General features: G+C 41.6%; 2 protein-coding genes across 2 annotated transcripts in view; one reads left to right on the top strand and one right to left on the bottom strand.

Moving 5' to 3' along the window:
• The first annotated feature begins 279 nt into the window (after positions 1 to 279).
• On the top strand, positions 280 to 5,640 carry BET1 (Bet1 golgi vesicular membrane trafficking protein). Its single transcript, XM_054273567.1, has 4 exons — positions 280 to 499; positions 1,759 to 1,874; positions 3,779 to 3,835; positions 4,379 to 5,640. The coding sequence occupies exons 1-4, from the start codon at positions 481 to 483 to the stop codon at positions 4,532 to 4,534; spliced, it is 348 nt and encodes a 115-aa protein (XP_054129542.1). The 5' UTR covers positions 280 to 480; the 3' UTR covers positions 4,535 to 5,640.
• An 87-nt stretch (positions 5,641 to 5,727) lies between these two features.
• LOC128935316 (probable acyl-CoA dehydrogenase 6) overlaps positions 5,728 to 23,693 on the bottom strand; it is an 80,547-nt gene continuing 62,581 nt past the window's right edge. The window contains exons 7-9 of the mRNA XM_054273563.1: positions 18,880 to 19,041; positions 18,606 to 18,756; positions 5,728 to 6,605 (exon numbers count right to left, since the gene is read on the bottom strand). Coding sequence (XP_054129538.1) covers positions 6,515 to 6,605; positions 18,606 to 18,756; positions 18,880 to 19,041 — 404 coding nt within the window. The 3' untranslated portion in view covers positions 5,728 to 6,514. The remainder of the gene's footprint in view (positions 6,606 to 18,605; positions 18,757 to 18,879; positions 19,042 to 23,693) is intronic.

Here is a 23,693-nt window from a genome sequence, read left to right as displayed (position 1 = left end):
ATTATATTGTCCTATTTCAAATTGTCCAAATTGTTATTACTCTAATTGTATTACTATTTTTATAACGATTTTGTTCCTATTAAACTTCTAAAAATTTAAAAACAAGTGATTGGCGTTCTTCACAGAGAAAAAAAAAAAAAGAAATTAAAAGCTCCTCTCAGCGCTTAATTTTAATTTTCTTGGCATTCTGTTGCGGCCCTAGGCCAGGACTACAGCCCCCAGCAGCCCCCGCGCGGCCCCGTCGCGCCCCGGGCGCGCACCCAGCGGGCCGCGCGCGCAGCGCTGTCGTGGCGCTCGCGGGTGAAGCGTCCGCGGCCGCCGGGCCAACCCCGCCGCGTCCCGGCGACGCTCCGGCCTCCTCCGCCTCCTCCGCCTCCTCCTCATCCTCCTCTTCCTCCTCTTCCTCCTCTTCCTCCTCATCCTCCTCTTCCTCCTCCTGCTCCTCGTCCCGCTCCTCCCGCGGCAGCTTAGGGCAGAGCCATGAGGCGCGCGGGGCTGGGTAAGCGCGGCGGCGGGGCCGGGCCGGGCTTCGACAGGGGCAGGGCCCGGCCCCTGTCAGGGCTGGGGGCGCGGGAGGCGTGAGGGGAGCTGTGCCCTGGGGACAGGGTGCTGGCTCTGCCCTGCGTGCAGGGTGCTGGCAGGGCTCGGGAGCTTGGCGAGGAAAGGCCGTCCGCCCTGCCTCTGCCTCTCCTTCTGGCCCAGCTGGATTTACCGAGCAGCGACAGGTTTGTTTGTCATAGGATTTGGTTTGGAAGTGAGTTCAGAGACCATCTAGGTCCACCCCCATGCCGTGACACCTTCCTCTAGGCCAGGTTGCTCTGAGGCCCGTCCAACCTGGCTTTGAGCAAACACTTCCAGGGATGGGAGGGCATCCACAACTTCTTTGGGCAGCCTGTTCCGGTGCCTCACCACCCTGGCAGTAAAGCATTCTTTTCTAGTATTGAATTTAAACGTACTGTCTTTCAATTTAACCCATTTCCCTTGTCCTGTCACTACATACTCTTGTAAATAGTATTGCCCCATTTAGTTGTGCTGTTATTCAGTTGTTCTAATACCATGTTAGTTTGAGCTGTCTTCCCATGAATAGGCAGATTTATTGCTCTTCTGTCAAGTCCTTCCCAAATTCAGAAATTGTTAATTTGGGGTTTTTTTAAGCACTTCTCTGTTTTCCTGCCATGTTTAGGGAGTAAAAAACCAAGAATCCCAACTGTTATAAATTTATTACAGATATAATCTGGTGCAAATTGAGAAATCCTTGCAGAGTTCCTGCTGAGCGTTTTGAGCAGCTTAGGCCACATTTTTCAGCCAGCAGTCATGATGATGACTAGAAGGAAACTTTGAACTCCTACGTCATGTTCTACAACCCCGTGGGTGCTCTGACGGCTCTGTAAAGCTGAGGAGATGTTCACACCTCTGAAGTGTGTGACTGAGTCCTGGGACTTCCTCCTAGGAAGTATTTGGGGCTAAACCAGGTGTGTCTGACACTACCTTAGATTTACTCCTACACTTCAGATTTGTATTGTGCAGTGGTATTTTCATGAAATCAAACAAGTCTTGGGAATACTTCTTAGGGAATCAGGAGAGGTGTTAGGAAGTGTATCATTAAGAAGTGGGTATTTGATAGTGCTTAGTGTTCAGTCCTTTCCTTTGTCAGACTGACGGGGAGGCCACCCAGCTGCGTGCTGTTTCTGGAGAGGGAATGGGTGTTTATGCAGGGAGTTCTGAAGGAAGCCTGCCTGCTGACTGTTGTGTTTGCAGGTGATGGAGCAGCTGCAGGGAGCTATGGCTATACCAACAGTGGCTACAGTGTTTATGAAGAGGAGAACGACAGGCTAACAGAAAGCCTGCGTTCAAAAGTCAGCGCCATCAAATCGGTACGTATTTAACTGCAGTGGTGTCACCACAGCAGGAAATTCAGGTATATCGATCAGGGAAGCAGCAGACTTAGTTTACAACAGAAATTTAAAACTGTTTGGTGTTAACCTGGCTGGATTGAGGTGCCTGCCAAAGCTGCTCTGTCACTGCTCAGGTGGATGGACAAGGGAGGAAGAAGCAGAATGAAAAGTTTGTGCATCTACATAAGGGCAGGGAGAGATCACTCACCAACTACCATAATGAGCAAAACAGACTTGACTTGGGGAAATGAATTTATTGACAGTCAAATCAGTAGAGTAGTGAGAAATAAAAGACTTGAAATGGCTTGCCACTACCTTTCCTTTTTCCTGGGCTCAGTTTCACTCCCAATTTTCTCTGCTTCTTAACTGTCAGTTGTACAGGGGAATGGGGAATGGGAGTTGCAGTAAAAAAATCTGTAATGTGAAAACAGCTCTTAGAAATAGCATGCTAATATCCTCTGAAGGAGAAGTTTGGTGTTCTGATGATTCTGATTCCTTTCAGAGAATGAGGACTTCTTTCAAACAAGTCTAACTGAAAGACAGCTCTGAGATTAAAGTTCTGTGGATTTCTTGTTCTTAAAAGCTTTAAGTTTTATAAAGCACATTCCAGTGAATTTTTTAGGCCTGAACTCACTCCAAGTTTTACTGCTAATACTGTTGCTTTAAATTGGTTTTGTCTCAAAGAGAAATTAAACAGGTTTAGAATAAGAATTTGGAGCAAGTTAAGGGGTAAAAAAAAAGCTTTGACCTTTGTTATCAAATTTTATTTCTTGTCTCCTGCTATGGTATGCTACATTTCAAAATCCATGTATATCAACAGAGCAGTTCATGGCTCCCCAAGGAGATCTTTCTGTAGTTCTGTCTTTTAGTGCAGTGGGATAATCTTGGCATATGGAATAGCCTTCACATAATCCTCATGTAAAGAAGCCTCATGTAAAATCAGTTTCACTCTTGTTTGAAATGCATCAGTACGAGATAATGAGACTCAAGTTCTGACATGTGAAAACAAATGGGTTTTGGCTAATCCAAAGCATGGGGGCCTGGAGTGCATTTCCCTCCACCCCAGGAACTGAGCAGTTGTTCAAGGCCAGTGTGCTGATAACAGAGTCAGGCTCAGTGTCAGTTCTCCCCTGTTTACCTCCAGAGCTGCTTTAACCAAGGCTCTTCTGGCTGGCTCCCACCTTTGTGATGTTGCAGCTCCAGCTGTGCCTGGTCTCATTCCTCCCTGAGTCCAACCCTAACCCATTCCTCCCTCACTTCACTTTCTGGCTTGGCCTGGGACCTGTCTCAGGCTGCTGCCCAGGCTGTTGCTGGCCCTGGTCACTGTCTCAGGATGGCTCTAGTGCAGCTTTCCTCCTCCTGTTCTGTGCATAAAGAAGGGCTACACAAGTTCACTGAGGAAAGTCCTCCTGTTTATAGCACAGCAGCTTGTCAAAGAGATGTGTTTGCAGGGTACAAGTGTCAGCTGCAGCAACACTTGGAGTCAAACCAATGCTCGTGGTTCTCTCTGCTGTGTGCCAGCAGTTTTAACAGTTGTTCCAGGAATGGGTAATTGCTGCTTCAGACTTGAATAGGTCTTGAGATTTTTAAATTCCGTCCAATAATTCAAGTAAGACATTATCTGGAAGAGGGGAAGAGGATCATCCAGTACTTCCAGTGACTCTTTAGACTCATCTAGTCAAATGGAAAATCTTTTATTTCCCTAAGGGTTGTTGATAGAATACTGTGCATGTTATTTTGTTTTTTGAAAATACCAGGTATTGCTTTCACTGGGGAAAATGTTAGTCATGTCATGTATTTTTTGAGTGGGTTCTCTAATCTGTGTATTAACTGATTCTTCATATTTAATACTTTTTGGGTTTGGTTTTGTTTTGTTTTTATAGCTTTCCATTGAAATTGGAACAGAAGTTAAAAACCAGAATAAAATGTTATCTGAAATGGTAAGTATTGAATAACTGCCTTTCTTTAAATATGGGTCAGGATTAAAAGTTAATAATGTAAAGCATCCTGTCTTTTAGTATAAACATTGGTATTAAAATTTTGACAGCTTATTGCTGACTGCAACATGTGACTGATTTGCGAGCAGTATCAGTATTTCTGTTCAAAAAGATAAGATGTGCAAATACATTACTCTTAAGGCACAACCTAGATCTTTATGCTTCGGATATCAGTATAGGTTTTTAATCAGCAAATGTCAAGTATCATTAAAAAGGCACTTCTATATTTAATTGTATTCAAGAATAGAAGAAGGAAGCAAAAAACAAGAGAGTCAGAAATGCCTTTTTTGCTTACACTTTGCTTTGGCTTGGGGTAATAATAGCACTGGATAAATGGGTGATAGTTTTGCCTCTAAAATAATTTTAGTTTTGGAAACTTTGAAAAAACAGGGAAAACTATATTGAGTGAGCTGTAAGGGTACTTTTCTCTCAGTTACATGTTTTTTTTCTCTTTTGTTTGCTTGGTTGTTTCTTTTTTAAATGTAGGAGAATGATTTTGACTCTACGGGTGGACTTCTAGGTGCAACTATGGGCAGACTGAGAACACTCTCCAGAGGAAGCCAGACAAAGCTATTATGCTACATGATGCTCTTTTCATTATTTGTTTTTTTTGTGATATACTGGATTATTAAACTGAGGTGATGCATGTTACCTCTGGTTTACATTGCATAATTTCAACTGTAGTCTTAGTTAATGAAGACATTGATTTATAGTGGCACATTTTATGGATAAAACAGTGAAATTGTTGTAAATTGCATTAACAATTAATGCGAAGTTATATATAGTTTTCTTAATGTATCAGAGTTTTTCCATCATCCCCTGTTTTGGGGGGATTATTTGTGAATTTGCAGAAATAGCTAGCATAGTGGGATGGATTTTTTTAGGGGGAAATAGTTTTTAGAATTGATTTGAAAAAATTCAAAGAACAGTGATTATTTGAAAATGAAGTAATTGCAGAATTTCAAGGCTTTCTTTTCCATTCTGCTTTTCATTCTGGGCCGTGCTCTAAATTAGAGCTCCAGTTTCAGGCATGTAATAATTTCAGTTGCAAGAGCACAAAGAATATGTAGATCTTTCTAAATAGATCTTACCTGTGGAGTTTTAAAGGCTGGCCTGAAGCTAGCAAATGTAATACTGGTATTCCCAAAAAATTACTTTTGTGTTTAGATCTGTTAATGTGTAAGTAACTTTAACTGCGTGTTTTGACAAGAAGTTACTTGTCAAAAAACTGGATTTTTTATTTTTTAATTTAAATGTGATAGATCATGTTTACACATCTACTCTTTTAAGCAAATGCCTTTCATCATTGGGACCAACCAATATGGACACAGTACAAATGTTTTCTTTATATTTAAAGTATTTAAAACTGAAATGATTCAATTGAATCACTTGAACTTTTACCATTAGTATGTTTACTTTCCAATTAGTCATAATCCCTGAATCTACAGTGCATGATGTCTGAAATACAATGGCAGATCTTTTGAATTTTATATTAAAGTACATTATGATGTATTTATTGGAGGTGCAGTCATATTAGGGTTTGAGAACTTAGTTTTGGCTCACCAAGTAGTTTCTAATCATTGAGGCTATTGTGTTGCTGAATTTAACATTCAAAAAAATTTAAGTTTGCTAGATATTGAAATCGCATCTACAATTTTTGAAAAACTTTTTTAGAAATACTGTATGATATGTTACCATTAATAAGCAACTATGAACTTACAAATAAAGTGTCCTGTAGTATTATCCTAGCTAGTGTTGTTTATATACATTTTTTTCTACTGTAGAATATCAGTGTATTTTTTTGAAATGGTGCTGTATTTAAGGGGCAATTTTTATTTTTTTAATCAATAATACAGGCTGCCTCTTCCAGCTTCAATGGCTGTTTTAGGGAGATTTTCAGTAATTATGCACAGTTTTCATTATAATGTGTTTATTTTTAATATTTTTCTTAATAATTATGCATACAACATGGTACATTGCTGCTGAAGTTCATCCTCTGCAAGCTTCAGATACACTTAAACAGTTGTTTGTAGAATTCTGCAAATAAAAATTTAACACTGCTCCCATCACCAAAAGTCCATGACAGAGCGGAGTACAAATTGATACGGATTTGGCGAAGATGACAGAGCTCATTTTAATGATTGCTTGCTAAAAGTGAAAGATAGGGAAAGTGCCTGTTAATTGAGAGGAAAGGCACTGTTCTGGGGTTTCATTATGGCAGGGAATAATTTGTGCCATGATTGTTCATCTTGAAAGCAGAGCTTTACTGAAATGAGATTAAGCTACATAGCTTCCATTCATATGGAAGTTCTGTTGCGTAATTATCAGCTTAGATGCTCTGAAGTGTAGATAAAGCTCGATTAAAGAACATATTATTTGCTGTGTGCTTAGCAAGGGTCATTGGAAAACTTGGGCCACTCACTGAAAAAACGGAATGCAGGAGGCTGCAAGCTTTCAGAGTGCTTCATTTCAACAAGAATTTGACATTGGAAAACACAGAGTGGTAATGGTGAAAGACTTTGATGTGCTTTCTGGTGGCAAAATTACTGATCTGTACCCCTTCAGCGTGCAGCACAAGTCATGCTCTTGCTTTCTTCATTTTCAAGGAAGAGTGCAGATGCATCACTTTCTTGGAAGTATGTCCATGTATTTGCATATGATGGAAAGCATGGTTTCATCTGAGCCACCTCCTATTGACATCAATCTCAAATCCCTGCAGAAATATAAAGAGTAGATTTAAACATTTGCATGCTGTTCTGATGGTGCTGTGCTGGACAGCTTGCCCAGAATTACCCATTGGATACAAGTGCTACATGCCTGCAGAACACCTCATCCACTGGCTCCTGGGCAGGTGGGCTGTGATGCTGCCCACAAGACCCCTGCTGGGCCTGTCCCAAACCTGTCGGTGCCTAAGCCTGCAGTTAAACTGTAGGAGGGGAGGGAGCTTTTCCAGGGCCAGCAGCAAAAAGCATTGCAGCACTTAAATTGGCTTAACTGTGGTCAAAGAGTCAACCAGTACATGAGGTATTGGAGAATTGCACAGAAAGAGTATAATTTCCATTTAAGGTTTATAACCAATCTAGGTTTTCTTAATGACTATGTAAGATCTGGTAAAAGCCTTATTAATATTATATGGTTCTTCAATGTTACATTGTATAATATTACAAGTAGTTCTGTATAGTATTCTAGTGTAGTTTTATATAGAGCTTTTGTGCATTAAAAATTAATGCTTCAGGAATATTTACTCTTTATTTGATATTTTGAATCTCACTCATTTAAAACCTGCCATAACCGTCCCAAGTCAACCCTAACAGTATTGCCTAAGTTCCCTGTGCTAGCCAGAGTGCTCACTGCTGCAGCCTCAAGCAGTTTTACTCACAAATATTTTACCTCAGGGGAGAGGGAAAAAACACCACCAATAAAACTACCAGAACAATTCTAAACTACCTCTGCTTAGTAACCTGAAGATTCCCGACCTTCCTATGGGCCTTGCTGAAGGCAGCAGAGCTGGAACAGTGGTAGGTTGCTTGTTCTTACTGCTGTGGTGCTGTCTGCTTTGTCAAGCTGAAGAAAGCCCCTGCCAATGCTCAGTATTTGGCATCTTCATTGTAGCAACAGCAAGTAACTAATCCTCAGAACTCCTCTGTGATGTCAATAGAAATCTGCAGCAGGAATCCTGGACACATGGGGCTTGTTTATATGAAATTATAAAAAATGGTAAGATCTGGCTTTGGTGGTGTGTGTGACAGACAAGTCAGGCTGTCACGTATAAAGACACATCTCAAGAAACCAGATCACCTTTCATATGTTTAGTGTTTGTCTATATCTTTAAAAATTTGCTGATCATTATATTTTTGTCTCTATGGGTGAGATAAGGAATATTTCTTACAGAATCTACAGCCAGGTGACTAATGCTGATCTCTCCTCTGGGGAGCCAGGACAGAAGGTTTCCCCCTAATTTAAGCGGATTAAGATGACAAAAGACACAAATGATTTTAATCCAGCAGCCCTCTTCTGGGAAAGAAACTTGCTTTCATCATAAGAAGCTGAAACCATGGGATTAACTATCCTGCCAGAAACTCTGTAAGGAAGCTGGGAAAGAGCACATAGTGAAGTCACCTTCTGTATCAGTTATTTAATGTATGCTTATGGCTTGATAGTTTATCTTATATCAAGAATGCATTATTAATACAGCACATGAGTATGTCAACATATATACATATTGGAATTCGATTGCTTTTGTAAGGGACACTGTTAGGCTACTGCTGTTACGGCTTTTGATCTGTCACAATAACATTTTGCTTCTGATTTCTGCATCACCATTTTGTTGCCACATGACAGAGCAGCACATCCTAAACTACCTGCAGCCCTCCTGAGGTGAGCACCAGCCTGGGGTGGCTTCCCCCTGACCAAGGACCATGAGGAACCAGCCTGCAGCCCACCAGGCAGTTTGTGAAGGTGTCATTTTGAGGGACCAAACCTCTAGCTACTTGTTGAATGTCATTGAATGCTGTTTTCTTTAGAGAGTGGGACTTAACCTGAGGAAGGAGAGAATCCAACTATTGTGTTCTATCCCTCTAAAATATTCCCTGTGAAGTGTTTCCTTACATTCAGGAAATCCCATGTGTCTGAAATACTCATGGTAGATTATAAGACTTCACTCAATCAAATCAAGAGAGATAAATGGTAAAAATTTATCCATGTTTTAATGAATAAAAGCAAAAAAATCTTCAATGTCAAGTTAAAAAACAGCACTTAAGAGGGAGGGTGAGGCACCATTCCCACCCAGCAAACTCAATCCAGGTGATTAATAACTTAGGTAGCAACTGGAAAAAAGAAAGCCCTCCACATTGTCAAATCATGTTTCCCGTCTCCATAGAGGCCATGTCATACAGCCTTCAGAAATGTGTCAAGCACTGCTTGAAGGAGAAAAAACAAGCTCCCTTTAATCTTGGACTACCCTAATTTGAAGGTTATGAGATAACAAAATTGTTCTAATGATTAGGAACCCTGTAATTTACAGCCTGAAAATGTGTTTCTGAATAGTGTAATCCAAAACAGTCTGCAGTTTAACATTCCTCTGTTGGCTGGTGCTGACCCCTCTGCACCCTGAGTGACATTGGACCTTGTTTTGCACAAGCTAAGCCATGTCTACTACCCTGCTGCTAAAACTTTGGTCCCAGTTTTCCTGAAAATCAGGGCCGGTCTTTATCCCAGTCTGAGCTCTCCTTGTGTGCGATTTCCCCAGCCATAAAGCAGGGACATTCACAGCACAAGCAAACTGTTAGATCCTGTAATGTGCTGTATGCAGCTCATGGCACACTACATCTGTCTGTAGCTTCAAGCTGGTAAAATGTGATCATGCTTGCAGTTGTGCCTTCCAGTACCATTTATTACCTACAGCTGAGAAGCTGAGCCTGCTGTGGGAGCTGCTCTACACTACATTTACCTCTGGGAAACCATATGGAATTGGACTGAAGCTGTTTCTGTTCCCAAACAAGCTGAGAGGAGCCTGCTGCACTATCTGTGATGCAGGTGTCTTCATGAAACTTCAAATTTCCTGCCAAAATAAACTAAGAAAATTTTTTCTCTTTTCTGGCAGTGATCAGTGCCAGTCAGGGGGCAGAAGGTGAGTTTTGGTGATCTAAGCCCTGGTTCCCCTAACAGCCTGGCATTATGGCAGCAGTCCCTCAGAGATGCTGCTCTCCGCTTCCCTGGTTAGAAGGCCATTGGTAAAAAACCTTACCAAGGTTTGCCTGGCTCAGAGTATCACTGCTTCCCTGGCCATTTATACACTGCTTCTTTTCAGCACAAACTGCACTTGATTACAAAACCTTTACCCTTTTTTTCTCATAACTCACTATTTAAGGTTTTAACTATTTTAAGGTTTTACTACTGACAAGAATTTTCTCCAAAAAAGGTACTGATGAACCCTCAAGCCTAATATTTTGTGACTTCTTCCATGTTCACACTCAGCTAGATTACCTATAGGCTGTCCAAATTAAGCAGAATCTGAAGGAGGCTTTGTTCTAGAGAGAAGAATTTGAGCTGGTGCCACTCAGTGCAGCAGACCTCTGACCGGGCTGGCACAGCCCACAGCCGTGCCTGCCAGTTCCCATGACCCTGTTCCTTCCCTCTCAGGGACATTCTGAAGGCCAAGAGGAGGGAATGGGCATCACCTTGCCTGCTCTGAGCATAAAGCAGAGTTGAACATAGCTCTACTTTAAAGTCATCACTGCCTTGATTTGCTATCTTAAAGGTAAACATCATGTGCTTCATCTCCTAAATTCCTTCTTAAGGTACTCGTAAAAGTCAAAGAAAGTGGTAGACAGGCATCTGTCTCAAAGCCTCTGCAGAAAAAGGTGGAAACTGCAGATTTTGTTTCACAGATGACAGAAATTGGTATTAAGTTTTGTCTCAGCGGTTTGGTACAGACTTCAAAGCAAATTGTCAGCAGAAATGGATAGGTTTCATTTTGTTTGGTACGACTATAAATTACTATAACGAAAAAAGCTGATTAAAACCCCCAATTGTCTGGACTCACTCAAATTTAGACATGTTTTATAAGGAATGAAAGACTATAAACAATGAAATAGAAAATGAAAGTGAATGAAGCATTTGAACTAACTTTTGAAATATGGGAAGGAAAAAAAATCTAGATGGAAATACATTACTTATTAAAAAAATCCACTTAAAATTATACAGAATTTAGGTTTTTAACTATCCTCAATTACAAATAGACCTTCATATTGCAATAACTACACGACTGTTGAGGAGTAAAATGAAAATGTTTCTTCTGCAGCTATGCATTTGCAATGTTACTTACACTTTTATTTCACATGAGTGGTCAATATTTTTCACTACTGCTTTCTTAAGTCTTTTACAATGTAACAAGTAAAGAAATGATAGCATTCTCCCCATCACAGCCCATAGGAGAAAAACTTTTGAGAACTGGAGGCAGTTAGACATGATGTTTAGCAGTTAATAACAATCTGAATTTAAAATAAACAAAACAAATCAAACTGCTTTAAGAAGACCATATAAGTTCTTCCTATTACAATTGAAGCACACATAATTACTATTAAAATATATAGATCACTACCTGAATTTTTTTAAAACTCAGGAAGTCTGAAAAATTGCAATAAACTTGATTCAAAAAGGTTTCTTTCCTCAGTCTCTCATAACCTTGAGAGGTTTTTCATATAAATGATGGCTTTGTTCAATAATAGATTTTTGCCAAATCACGATGTCTTTAAGGCCTTTCAGACAGAGGAGAGAAAAATAAACAAGCATGACTCCAGGCTAGTGCTTTCCTTCTCCAGAATCCTGCTACTAGGGTACAGTTGGGAAACACTGTCATATTCTTTATGGGTTTGTATTGTCTTGTATTTTTCTATGAAACCTTTTGATATTTGAGCTCTAAGCTTTTCTTTTTTTTTTTTTTACCTATTCTTATTAGAATCTGTACAAGTGAGATATTTACATATCTAAAATCAACCCAGTATAGACACCTACACAGTGAAGCAGATCTCTTCACGCTTTCTAGAGAATAGAAATTAAGACATGCCAGTTGTTCTACAAAGTTTAAAATGTTGCTGATTAAATTACAGATATCAATAAAATAATGTGGCAGTTTTGTGCTGTTTCTGCCTATGATCTCTAACTGACCCTAATAACTAAAATTCAGAGACTTCATTCACTAACTATGCATTGTACTGTATGTTCTTTGAGGAGTGAGTAACAGCCAGAAGTGTTGAAGATTAACCTACATCTCTTTGGGAACTTCATAAAGATTATGCTACAAAAATGTTTGAACATTAGGACTAGATGTTCTGCTGTGCAATGATACTGCTGCTACTGGACAAACATCACAGTGACGTGAATGGTTACTCAGACTGCTGGAGTAAAAGAAGGGCTTTAGGGAAGTTGCTGCTTTGCTTATTTGTCGGAGAATGACCTAAAGAAAAGGCCATGAGACATAAAATTGAGAGAAAAGTATAAGGGAAAAGTAAGGCCGTTTCTAACAGTTCTCAGCCTTCTGATTTATATAAACAATTAGACTCTCTCAGGCATCATTCTATAAACAATAAAGTTCTCAGCTTGTCTTCCCATGGCAAGCAGAACACCGTCCTTGGGAAGGCCTGTTATCCTGAGAACAGATGTAGAGGTTTTGGGAACACTAGTTTCTGTTTTAGTTTCTGGTTTCTGTTTTGGTTTCTGTCTTTAATAAACAATTGTAGGTATTCTAAAACAAAGGGAGTGGTTAGAAGTTTCTCTGTTAGCCTATCATGACATTGGATTACAGAATATTCATGGCGTTCGTTAGCACTGTTATTTAAGGTGATTGATTGATCAATAAAGTTGGAGTTCGATGCATTACCAGGATGGTCGTTCTCCCCTTCACTTCAATATATGGTGACCTCCGACCGTGATAGCGAACACCACGGGGAAGCGAACGCCACGTGAAGTGAAGACAGGTTCGGGTTCCGTAAGATCGAAACTGCAGCCGGAACGGCGAAGAAGCGCGGAGACAAAGCGGAGGGTAACCCGCCGGCCCGCGCCGCGCTGCGAGCGACTATACAGATAGGCTCGTCCGAGACATGCGGCCGCGACCTTGATTTGAAGAGCTGCAACGTGCGCACATAGGTATGGAAAGGCAAGCCGCATATGAACTTTTTATTACCCTTTTGCAAAAACGGCAAATTAAGGGAATAGATTTACAGAAAGAGTTACCAGGCCTTTTAGCGTATGGCCTAGAAAAGGGGATCTTTATAAATCCTCACACAGTTCACGAATTGTTGGAATGGCGTAGATTTGGTGATTTATTGTGGCAGGCTACGTTAGATGATGATAAAACTGCTAAGAAGTGGGGTAAATTATGGCGGGTCGTTAACACCGAACTGTTGCGAATTCAAGCTGAAAAAAGGGCTGCTCACCAGGCTACTGCCGCTTACGATCGTAACAAAGAATGCGATCAAGATAGGGAATTTGATAAGAACGCGGGAATTCCTCTTGGCCCCGCGACGCGGACAGTTTTATTACCTGCCTCACCACCTCCTTCGGAAAGCCAGGCTATGAGTCACACTATGAGCCAGGCGCAGTCCGCCTCGCTGCCCGCCGCGCAGCCCCCCCTAACGAGCCAAGCTCCGCGGGGTGCCCTGTTGTCTGCTTTGCCGCAGGCTACACAGAGCACCTCTGACTCTCCCGTACCTGCTGCGTCTCAGCAGCTGGGGCCAGATACGTGTACTCCGTTCCCGATAAGCGATCAGCCGGTCCCTGGGTCGGAAATCGGCTTGGCGGCGGCGATTGCGAGGGAAAGACGGGACGCGTGGGCTGCCTTGGCCAAAGATGCAATTGACAAGGGAGATCAAGAGCTGATAAGTTCGGCTCGAGAATTGGCTTGTCCGGTTGTCTTTAACCCCCAGCCTGGAGGAGGTTTTCAAGCCACAATTAGAGCTCTTGACTGGAAGCTGTTATCTCAGTTGCGAGCTACTGTTAGTCAGTTTGGCTTTAAGAGTGAACCAGCTAAGCAAATGCTCGATTATATTTTTGACACCAGTATCCTTCTTGTTAATGATTGTCGTGGGATAGTTAAATTAATCTTTACCCACCATCAACAATTGCTGTTTAATGATCATTGGCGGATACTTGTCAGTGAGTGTGTGGTAGTTCAAAGACAGTCGGGTGACCCCTTGCATGGTATCACTATAAATGAGCTTATGGGGCTGGGGCCTTTTCTTCGTACTGATGCACAAGCTTTAATAGGTCAAGAAAAGTGCCGGGAGGCAATGCGGTTAGTCAGACTCGCGATAGATATGGTGAAGGAACCAGGAGGGATACCAGTGTATATGGGAATTAAGCAAGGCAAAGATGAGACATTTGATGCTTTTGTTGGTAGAGCTGCGGCTGCAATTAAGAGAGCAGGCGTGCCAGAATATTTGCGCGAGGTCCAACTCAGGCAGTGTGTCCTTCAAAATTGTAATTCTGCTACTAGAAACATACTTAATGCTTTAGGTGCGGATTGGACTGTAGAGGAAGCATTAAAGGGGATGGCTCTTATACCAACCAGACAACAGGCTCTCGTAGTAGACGCAATAAAACAGTTAGGAGTAGGCTTACAAGAACAAGCAAAGTCCTCTCAGACTCAGGTGTTAGCCGCTTTTGCACCTCTTCAAACGTCCGCTGCGTTTGCAACATCAAATAAAGAGGGCCGCACGAAATGCTGCGAAGGCACGGGCCGCTTGCGCCGGGAATGCCAAGCACCGAAGAAGCCGCCGCCGCAGGAGCCGAGCCGCGCCGCCCCGAGAGCGGAGCCGCCGCCGCAGAAACCAAGCCGCGCCGCGCCGGAAGTGAACAAAGAGCGCCGCGGGGGGAGCGACCGGAGCCGCATCGCCCTCATGTGTGAACTGAGGGCCAGATGTCCACGGGCGGCCAGGTGCTGCTTGGGAACAGTGACTGGACATCAGAGAGCAGGTGATGGAGGAGCAATCATGCTGTGCATTGATAGTTTTCGTCCTGCACACTCCTTAGCGGATTCCGACTTCAGAGTGCTTTTTCGAGCGGTAGCGCTTCTCCCTCTGCCCCGTAGCCGGCAAAAGCTACAGTTTGAGATCTAACAGCCGTAATAACTGTGACTCTTGTCAACAAAAGAAAGGATTCCTATTGCAATTAAAAGATTAGTGAAACTAAACAAGCGACACCAAGGACTATTGCTGTCAGGATGTTTTTCACCTAAGTTAGAGAGATCTTTTGTTCTCCCCAGCACAGACTGTAAAGCAGAAATCAGCGTAAATGAATGCGAGAGTCAAATTTCGGTCGATTTGGCTCGGCATTGGTTATGCTGTCTTGGAAACATCTGTATTACCAGAGACTTTGAACATCAGAAGCCCGGATGGCTGGGCCGGTGGAACATTAGACTTTAAAGCTGTGTTTTGAAAAATTTAAAAATGTTGAGATGTGTTGGATTGATTGTATGAGTGAGATGTTGTGAGTGTGTTTTTGGTATAAATGCTGCAGCAAAGACGTGAGAAAGGTTGTTTTGGTTGAGTGTTTTGGAGTCAGGCCTGTGAGTGAGTGATAGTAAATGTTATATATTATTTCTATAGCAAGTTTTATCTGTTATTAAGTAGTTTAAGTTGGGTTATCAATTAAGTGCCATTAAATGTTAAGGTTAAAATTGTTGAGCTTGTTTTCGGTTGGGTTCGAGGTCTTCTAAGTTTAAATTATATATAGGTTTGAGTTGTGTGGGATTTGAAGAAAATTAATTTTTGCTAAGTATTATTAAGTAAGTTAAGTTAGATTCTGTTAAGTTTGAATTAGATTTAAGTGATTTTACATGATTTGCAAATAAGTCTGTTAAGTTAAATATTTTAAGTGCCTTAAATGCATACTATCTTTTCACCACTCCAAATTAACAAAGGACTGAGAATCACCCAGTTGATGCCATTTGAGCCAAATGACTAAAGGATTACAAACTGAAAACTGACTTTGAACATTTCTGGGAAGCTCATGAAAAAAGGTGGATGTGATAAATTCAAGGACAGAAAGAATCATTTTCAGGCTTGTTTACGTCTCTCCAGGTTGCATGAATGAAAACAGTTAACAGCTTTCTTTTCTTAGTCCAATTACCACCTGTTGTGCAATGCCTGATAAGGCCTTAACACGCCGTTGCCGAACGACCAGAGAACTGATTGACATTATTATCATCTTTACATATACGAGGACTGGCAAAAGAGGACTGTCTTGAATGTCACAGCCCAAATTGTGCTGCTTGGGTTGCACTGTGTTGTGGGGGTTGTGATCAGTTGTTACTTTTTCATTTATGGTGCCACACCTGTAATTATAGGCACATCTGGGAACATAATTGGGAGCAGGCACTACGGAATGAGACAGGGCTAAACACTGCTTCAGCTTCAGACCTTTATAAATCTCATGAGCAAAAATCTTAACTTATTATCGATGGGAGGTACAGTGTATTTTGAAAAAGGTTAAAGATCAAAGTGCTTCATATATAGCCTCAATAAGGTGTAGAAAACTGGTGCCTTTAACACAACATTCTGTTGTAGGCCCTATAAGAAGAGATCCCAATCAAGCATTAGATAATTGCAGTTCAGCTTTGATTACTCTAATTTCCAAAGGATGAGTCAGCATAAACAGACATGGGCTACTCTGGATTCATCTCTAAACCTGGAAATAGTGTCCAAACAGCTTTATAACCAGTGTAAAGGCTCTACTATTATGACACCTAAGATATTTTTAATTTGTGGAGATAGAGCCTGGAATGGAATACCAGCCCAGGCGCAGGGTGGATCTTGTTATTTAAGCAAGTTATCATTATTCCACCTCTGAGCACTGGTTCTGATCCTTCTCCACAGGATCACATTTCTGACACTGAGTGTCCTGTTTATCCTCAGGCCTTTGGTGCAGCTGAGCCCTGGCAGAGTGGGGTCTGCACTTCTCTTGACATCTGGTAATGCCTCCTCCACAAGAGTTTCTATGAGGAAAAACTTCACCATTATCTTACCTTGTTGCATTCAAAAAATAGTAAGATAATAGAAAAAACCTGCAAACTAACCTCCTTTCTTAAAAAGAAAAAACGGGGGAAATGTCGGAGAATGACCTAAAGAAAAGGCCATGAGACATAAAATTGAGAGAAAAGTATAAGGGAAAAGTAAGGCCGTTTCTAACAGTTCTCAGCCTTCTGATTTATATAAACAATTAGACTCTCTCAGGCATCATTCTATAAACAATAAAGTTCTCAGCTTGTCTTCCCATGGCAAGCAGAACACCGTCCTTGGGAAGGCCTGTTATCCTGAGAACAGATGTAGAGGTTTTGGGAACACTAGTTTCTGTTTTAGTTTCTGGTTTCTGTTTTGGTTTCTGTCTTTAATAAACAATTGTAGGTATTCTAAAACAAAGGGAGTGGTTAGAAGTTTCTCTGTTAGCCTATCATGACATTGGATTACAGAATATTCATGGCGTTCGTTAGCACTGTTATTTAAGGTGATTGATTGATCAATAAAGTTGGAGTTCGATGCATTACCAGGATGGTCGTTCTCCCCTTCACTTCAATACTTATTGTCACAGATTAACAAGATTCTACCTTGAACATGTAATTGTTTATTTAGGTAAAACTCTCCTTGTCCCTTCCTGGACCTTTGGTTACTCAGTGGTGGAATTTTACTGATTCATAGAAAATTTCAGAGTATAAATATCGCACTGCCTTTAGCCTCATTTATAAGAGTATTTGTTTTAGAGGTAGAAAGATACATTTCTTTAGCCAGCTGACTGCGTCCACCAACAGGAAACAGTCTGAATTTCTTCTAAGGAAAAATGTGACTGTGCTGTTATACTTGGAAATCACTCTGGAATCCACACAGAAAAGCCCTGCTCACAGTTAGCACTATACTGGGCTAGGAAATCTCAAAACTATGTAAAAGCACCCACACATTAATCTGTCCAGACTACATCGTTTACAGTAAGTGCTGTAAAGACAGGGATTAATTTTATTTAGATTGCCTACTGCAGTAGTTCTTAACATCTCTATCACCAATGACCATTACTTGTTAAAATAAGGCTGTGACAAAAATAACCAAGGAAAACCATCATATTGACAGCTAGTGTAAAAACACCATCATAAAGCAGTCTGTACCTTTGTAAGAAAATTTCAGGAGTCCACTTGTAAAAACTATTGAGGATCTGTTGACTTACTGCAATGACATTATTGTTCATAAAATGCTATTAAAAATAGGAAAAGGAACTCAACCTACCTAAGAAGAAACAAGCTTTTTGCAGATTTTCTCAAGTGTTCTGCTCTCACTTTACACAGACACATTTACCAAAACTTTCAACTAACTGAACGACTGATTTGTCTAACTTTGGATTAGGTATTCTCTATGTAAGGGCTGAACAGAAAGCTGTTAGTGCAAGAGAATCTAAGGTCAATTTTGGTCATTCTACAGAATAGAAGACACTGAGGCCAGATACCAAAAAAACTGTTTCCTTAAGGAGAATTTTGCTCTAAGTAGATAGTGACTAAAATCTGAAGGGACCTCAATTAATGTGCAAAAAGGCCTCTGGACCATTTTAATGATCTAACAACTTTCTGGAAGCAATTACATCTCTTGTATGTCTCACATGGTACCCAGTGTGACTAAAAGGGTGGAGACTGGTATCAGAACAGGATACTGAAGAAGCCAAGTGGGGAACTCCAGTTTCACACATATCTGGGGAAAAAGACAAAGCTGATTTTCATTCATTTTAGAAGAAAGTTTCTGGTTTTATTTCTGTTCTTGTAATCAAGATTACAAACAAACAAAAAGCAAAGAGAAAAAAGTCACTGGTTGGTAGCTCCCAATTTTCCCATCTTTTTTTCTACTCTGTGACAGATACCAGAGGACCATCAGGCAAAATACTGAGTTTTCCTCTTCCATTTGACATTTAAGCTAACCTGTGGGCAGTTCAAACTTCACAACTTTAATGCAAAGCCAAGATTTGGCAAGAGAATAGTTAAGTTCCGACACCTGTCTACTCAAAGTTAATTGCACTGGGTGTCCTTGCATCCACAATCCACTTCAGAGACATGCTATGAAGTGGAACAAGACCATTCACACTGGTGAGAAGCTGCTGCTCTTTTCAAGTAGGTGATTATTTAATAGGACATTTAATAGTCCAAATTTCAGTTAAAGCCACGTTGTATTTTCATCACTCTTACCTGTAAAGCCTGCTCACGAGAACTTCATTGGTGAATCCCATTCCTCCCCAGAACTGGAGACAGCTATCAGCCACTTCACGGGTCAGACGACCTGCCTTTAGCTTAGCCATGGAGGCAAATTTTGTCACATCATTGCCTTCTACATAGAGAGCTAATAACAAAAGAAGACATAAAAAGTCAGTCACTCTGGAAGTCACCTCCCCATGTTCCTTTAGCCCGACAAGGTTCTTTGCTCAAAGAGAAGCACGTCTGGGAAGCAGATGTGGGAGCTCACCCACGGCGCGGTGCAGCAGCGAGCGCAGGAGCTCCACTTCGGCTGCCAGCTCGGCCAGGCGGAAATGCACGGTTTGGTTGTGCAGGACAGGCCGGCCAAACACCTTCCGCTGCCGTGTGTAGTCTATAGTTTCTTGTATAATAGTTTCCAGTGGTGTCAGGGCTGGAAGAAACCAAGCACAGAACAAGACATCATTTTAGTCAGATCTGTTTAGCTTCTTGTTGAAAAAGAAGGTTTTTTCACATTGTACAAGCATCTAACAATCAAGCAACACGTTAGGTTTTTTAAAGGAAATTGTTCTGTACACTCAGTTTGGGGTGAAGCTTCAATTCTGAGAAGAGTCTGGTACTTCCTTGTACCTTGAAGAGATCTATCTCACTAGAGCCCTAAACTGCCAAAACCTGGAAGAGAGGGAAGAGAAGTGGGTAGGAAAGAGGGAGAGTCATAAAAAGCAGTACCAACACGATGAGGTAAACTTTATCCTTAGTGTCTCATTTAGGGCCCTAGCAAAAGCTTGTGGCAACTCCTACTTTCCATGCTACCTGTGTCCTGAAGGTTTGTTAAATCCTGGAAACAAAATCTGAAGGCAGACAGTGTAGTGTGCTTGGTGAGGAAGACTGTAGAAATGTAAATTGAAGAAAGCCTTCAGGGAAAAGACAGAAACCTATTCTGAGATGAAGGAACACAAATAGACTGCTTATTACATCTGTGTTCTGTGATCCCAGCTTAGAGGAAAAAAATTCATACCCACTTTAAAAAAACATTAAATAATTCTAATGGAAACAGCATGAAAATAGGGTACTGCTGTAAAACAGGTGAGAGAGGCAGCAGACGATGCTTTAAAGTTTGCTGCTGCTTTTTGTGCAATCTCATTTTAAACAAGAAAAAAAGGGAAAAGTTTCCCTTCCAAGGCCTTGAAGTGAATGAATAACCTATCAGTCCCTTGCAGTGTAGCTGGGATAACAGCAGATACAGAATGTGTGGAGAATTTTGTTTGGCAAATATGGACTCATGTTACTATGACAAGCAGCAGGGCATGATTTCACAAAACTATCTGTATGAGAAGGGTCACATTTTCTCTTTTAAAAATATGCATATCCACATCCATTTGCATTTAAAGTCTAAACCACAAAACTCTGAATGTGAAATGCAAAATAAACCCAAGCCAAACTAGTATGAAATCCCTTTTCCTACCTGTGAGTTACTCACATGATAGTCCCTTGCAGGAGCCTGGTGTGGTCCCATGTACCTTTTTACTTTGTTTTCAAGATCACTGCTATATTAAATTTCATCTGTGTACTGCTGTCCTGTGTAGACTCTGCATCCCACCAATTGTCCCTGCCATGATCATTCACCATCACTTCCACAGAGCACCATTTTTCACATGATGTCTCCACATTCCATAGGGTGATCAGCTTTTCTCATTATCTAAATATTTTCCCCTCCTTTATCATACAACTAACTGCAATGGTTATTTTTCAGAAGAGCATATACAGTAATGTCCTCATTTCTTCTGTGTTAACACACTACGTTGTCACCCAAATTCTGGCTTTCTGGACAGGAAAATAAATTTCTGTTTTCAGGAACATCTCTTGAATAAAAATACTCTCCTTCCAAAGGACAATATCACACAACACTGTAGCATGTGTAACACCAACAGCTTTTTTACTTGTATGTCAATGGTCTCCAGCTTGAGAAATGTAAGGAAAGAGCAAGGAGTATCCAGGCACCACTTGTCCCTTTCCCTCTGACTGAAATCTGGGAAGAATACAGTGCAGTCTGAGCTGCTGGGTGGGAAACTAAACAGTAAATGCTAGTGCTAGGAGAGCAGAAGGGAGGTGGAAGGGATAAAGACAAGAGGTTAATCTTGTGTTGGTCTGTCGGTGCAACAAGGTCCAGCACAGCTTGTGTGGTTCCCAGCACCCAGCACCAGGGAAAGAGGGATAGGAAACAGCAAAGAGGAGGCAGGAGCAAGATCAAGTGGGAAGAAACATGACAGAAACTGTTCAGGTCCTGCTTGCAAAAGGTCTAAAGATCATGAAGGCACTTTGGTCAAACTCTGCTCAGGCAGTCACCACACATCATGGCTCAGACTGGGGTTCTGGGAAAACTGCTCTTATAGTGTCCACCTTTCCAATTCACAGCCTCCTTCCTGCCCCTGCTGATCCATTCTCCTGTTTCCTTTGCTGCCATTACTGCCCTTCTTCTTATTTCAGGAACTGTCATTTGCGAAATCTAAGGACTGTCCTGGGCTGCTTCAAAAGAGGCCATCAGGTCTCTCCTGAGACCCCATCTGGAGTACTGCATGCAGCTCTGGAGCCCACAGTACAAAACAGCCATTGATCTGTTGCAGCAGATCCAGAGGAGGGTCCTGAGGAAGATTAAAGGGCTGGAGCACCTCTCCCATGAGGACGGGCTGAGTGTTGGGGTTGTTCAGCATGGAGCAGTGCAGGCTCTGGTGAGGCCTTATTGCAGCCTTTTGATATATAAAGGGAGCTTATAAGAAAGATGGGGACAGAGTTTTTACCAGACCCTGGAGTATCAGGACAAGGGGGACTGGTTTTAAAATGAAAGAATGTAGATTTAGATTGAACAAAAGTAAGAATGTTTTGGAACTGGAACTTTATGATCTTTAGGGTCCCTTCCAACCCAAACCATTCTGTCATTTTATGATTCTAAGAAATGTCTTTTGAGAGTGGTGAGACACGGGAACATGTTGCCCAGAGAAGTTGTGGGTGCCCCAAGACACATCCATTCCCTGGACATGTTCAAGGCCAGGACGGAGGGGCTTTGAGCAACCTGGTTTAATGAAGGTGTCTCTGCCCATGGTGGAGGGGTGGGACGTGATGAACTTTAAAGGTCCCTTCTCAAACCATTCTGTGATGCTGATGACAGGTACTCAGAGCTCTGAGCACAGCTCTAACATGGCAAAGCCTGGCTGTGTAGCAAACAGCACCAAAATGCAGCACACCATGAATAGCATGACAGCCAACAGCCACACTGATAACAGCGCACAACACTTTCCCAGTCATACCAATTCAGAGAAATGCCATTCATAATAAGGAACCCCCCCCCTTTTTCTGTGTATTTGTTTCCTTTTTTTATACAATGTTCCCCACATCCTCAGACAAACTTAGCCCCATGGGTTTCAACTGACAGCACATGCAGGAAATGTCACTAGGGCAGCCTAAGGAATGCGTGGCCTACCACACAGCTGAGAATTGTGAAAGAACTTGAAGTTGCCAATGCAGAATAATCTTTTCCTCGTATCTCCATCCAACTTATATAATTCCACTTAAAATTTCTGCTCACTGTAAAGACATTTTGTCTTATTGCTGTGTTTCCTCTCAAAAGAAAATGAAATTATTATTTTTTTCCTAGGCTGTGACTGATCATTCTCTAATGAAATGTACAGTGAGCTCTAAGCTGAGCAATCTGATTCTTAAGGATATGTGTTGCCCATGCAAAAGGATCTGTCATCTTGCTTACTGGCCATGACTCAATGGTGCTCATAAAACTGAAGTTGCAGGAGCAAATAGAATTCATTAGAAAAGTGCCATTCTGCTCCCATATGTATGCTGAACTCCCTCTTTGTCTCTGAGTTAAGCAATTCACAGGACAACTGTTTGCTTTTTTTGCCATAGCAACATTCTTTTCCTGTGATCAGTGCAACAGGCCCTCAAACGGACAGTGTTTACCAAGTGTCACAACACAGGAGACTCGTGGCACCTTTTTTCTTTCAGTGAAGCAAGAACCACAGTGACTTTGACCAATGCCTTTGATGATATGTCACTGAGAAGAAGAGACCACACCTGGGAGCAAATTTTGCAATTCCAGGAAGGTAGTTTTCCATTTGTATTTTAAACCTGTTTGACTGAAAATAGATTTTAAAAGAAAAAAAAAACCAAGTAAAGAAAGATACTGGCCACCAAGAAGATAATTAATAAACAAAATTATTGTTATATGTTATAATTAATAAACAAAATAAAAGAAGTCTAGAGCATGTGATACTTGAAACTAAAAATACATAAACCCCCCACCAAACAAAGAGAAACAGAACAAAGAACCCCAAACACAACAAAATAACTCCCAGAAAGGAAAAACAGACTAGTCAACTGCCTTTTCCAAGTTAAAGGAAGCAGTGAAAGTGAGGATCCCAGGACTGGTCCCTAAAGCATTTAAAAGCAGACTGATGATTTTCAATGTCACAGTCATGAACTGGGAAGGAGCAGAAATGTCCTACTGAGGGGCAGAAGTGAAGACCAGGATTAAACATGCAGATCTAAGGCACTTAAAGGCACTTAAATGGTTTCACACATCTGAGCCTTCACCTGAGCAGTCATGGTTGAACGTATGTGAAACTATTTTCAGGACGGGAAGTTAACGCCTCTAGATGCTGTGATACAACAAACTGCACCCATTGAGTACTGGGCTCCCTTCTGAACACTGGTTACTCTTTTTCTTGTTTACCACAATTGGTGATCTCTGAAGTTTGCAGCTTGGCCCAAACCATGGGTCTTGTCTCTGCTGCCAATGCTTTTATGTATTTTATATCAGGTAGTTGAAAAAAAGCAAACCCAAGGGGTCCAGCAAGGTTTACACAGTAGCCACTGCAGAAAGCAGCTCCCTCTCCTTGGAGAGCTCCCAGACTCTTCCTCCCTGCTGGCCCTGCCTGGCCACAGCAGGCAAGGAGAGAGGCCCTTCCCAGGCTGCCATCCAGGGCAAGGGTTCACCTGCTCCTGCTGCATTGTTGTGGACAAAAAAAGGAATTGAAACCTGGTGTTCCAGTTCCTGGCAGAGCACAGTGACAGCCG

Source organism: Melozone crissalis, unplaced genomic scaffold, assembly GCF_028551555.1.
Source record: "Melozone crissalis strain CALT ecotype California unplaced genomic scaffold, PUWL_Pcris_2 ptg000016l_1, whole genome shotgun sequence".
NCBI classification, from domain to species: domain Eukaryota; kingdom Metazoa; phylum Chordata; class Aves; order Passeriformes; family Passerellidae; genus Melozone; species Melozone crissalis.
This window is presented reverse-complemented; position numbering and strand designations above follow the sequence as displayed.

What these genes read in the sequence shown, in the direction of transcription:
- BET1 (XM_054273567.1), top strand. An exon ending in AAGTCAGCGCCATCAAATCG is followed by an intron (nt 1,875 to 3,778) that starts GTACGTATTTAA and finishes TTGTTTTTATAG; the next exon opens with CTTTCCATTGAAATTGGAAC. An exon ending in ATAAAATGTTATCTGAAATG is followed by an intron (nt 3,836 to 4,378) that starts GTAAGTATTGAA and finishes TTTTAAATGTAG; the next exon opens with GAGAATGATTTTGACTCTAC.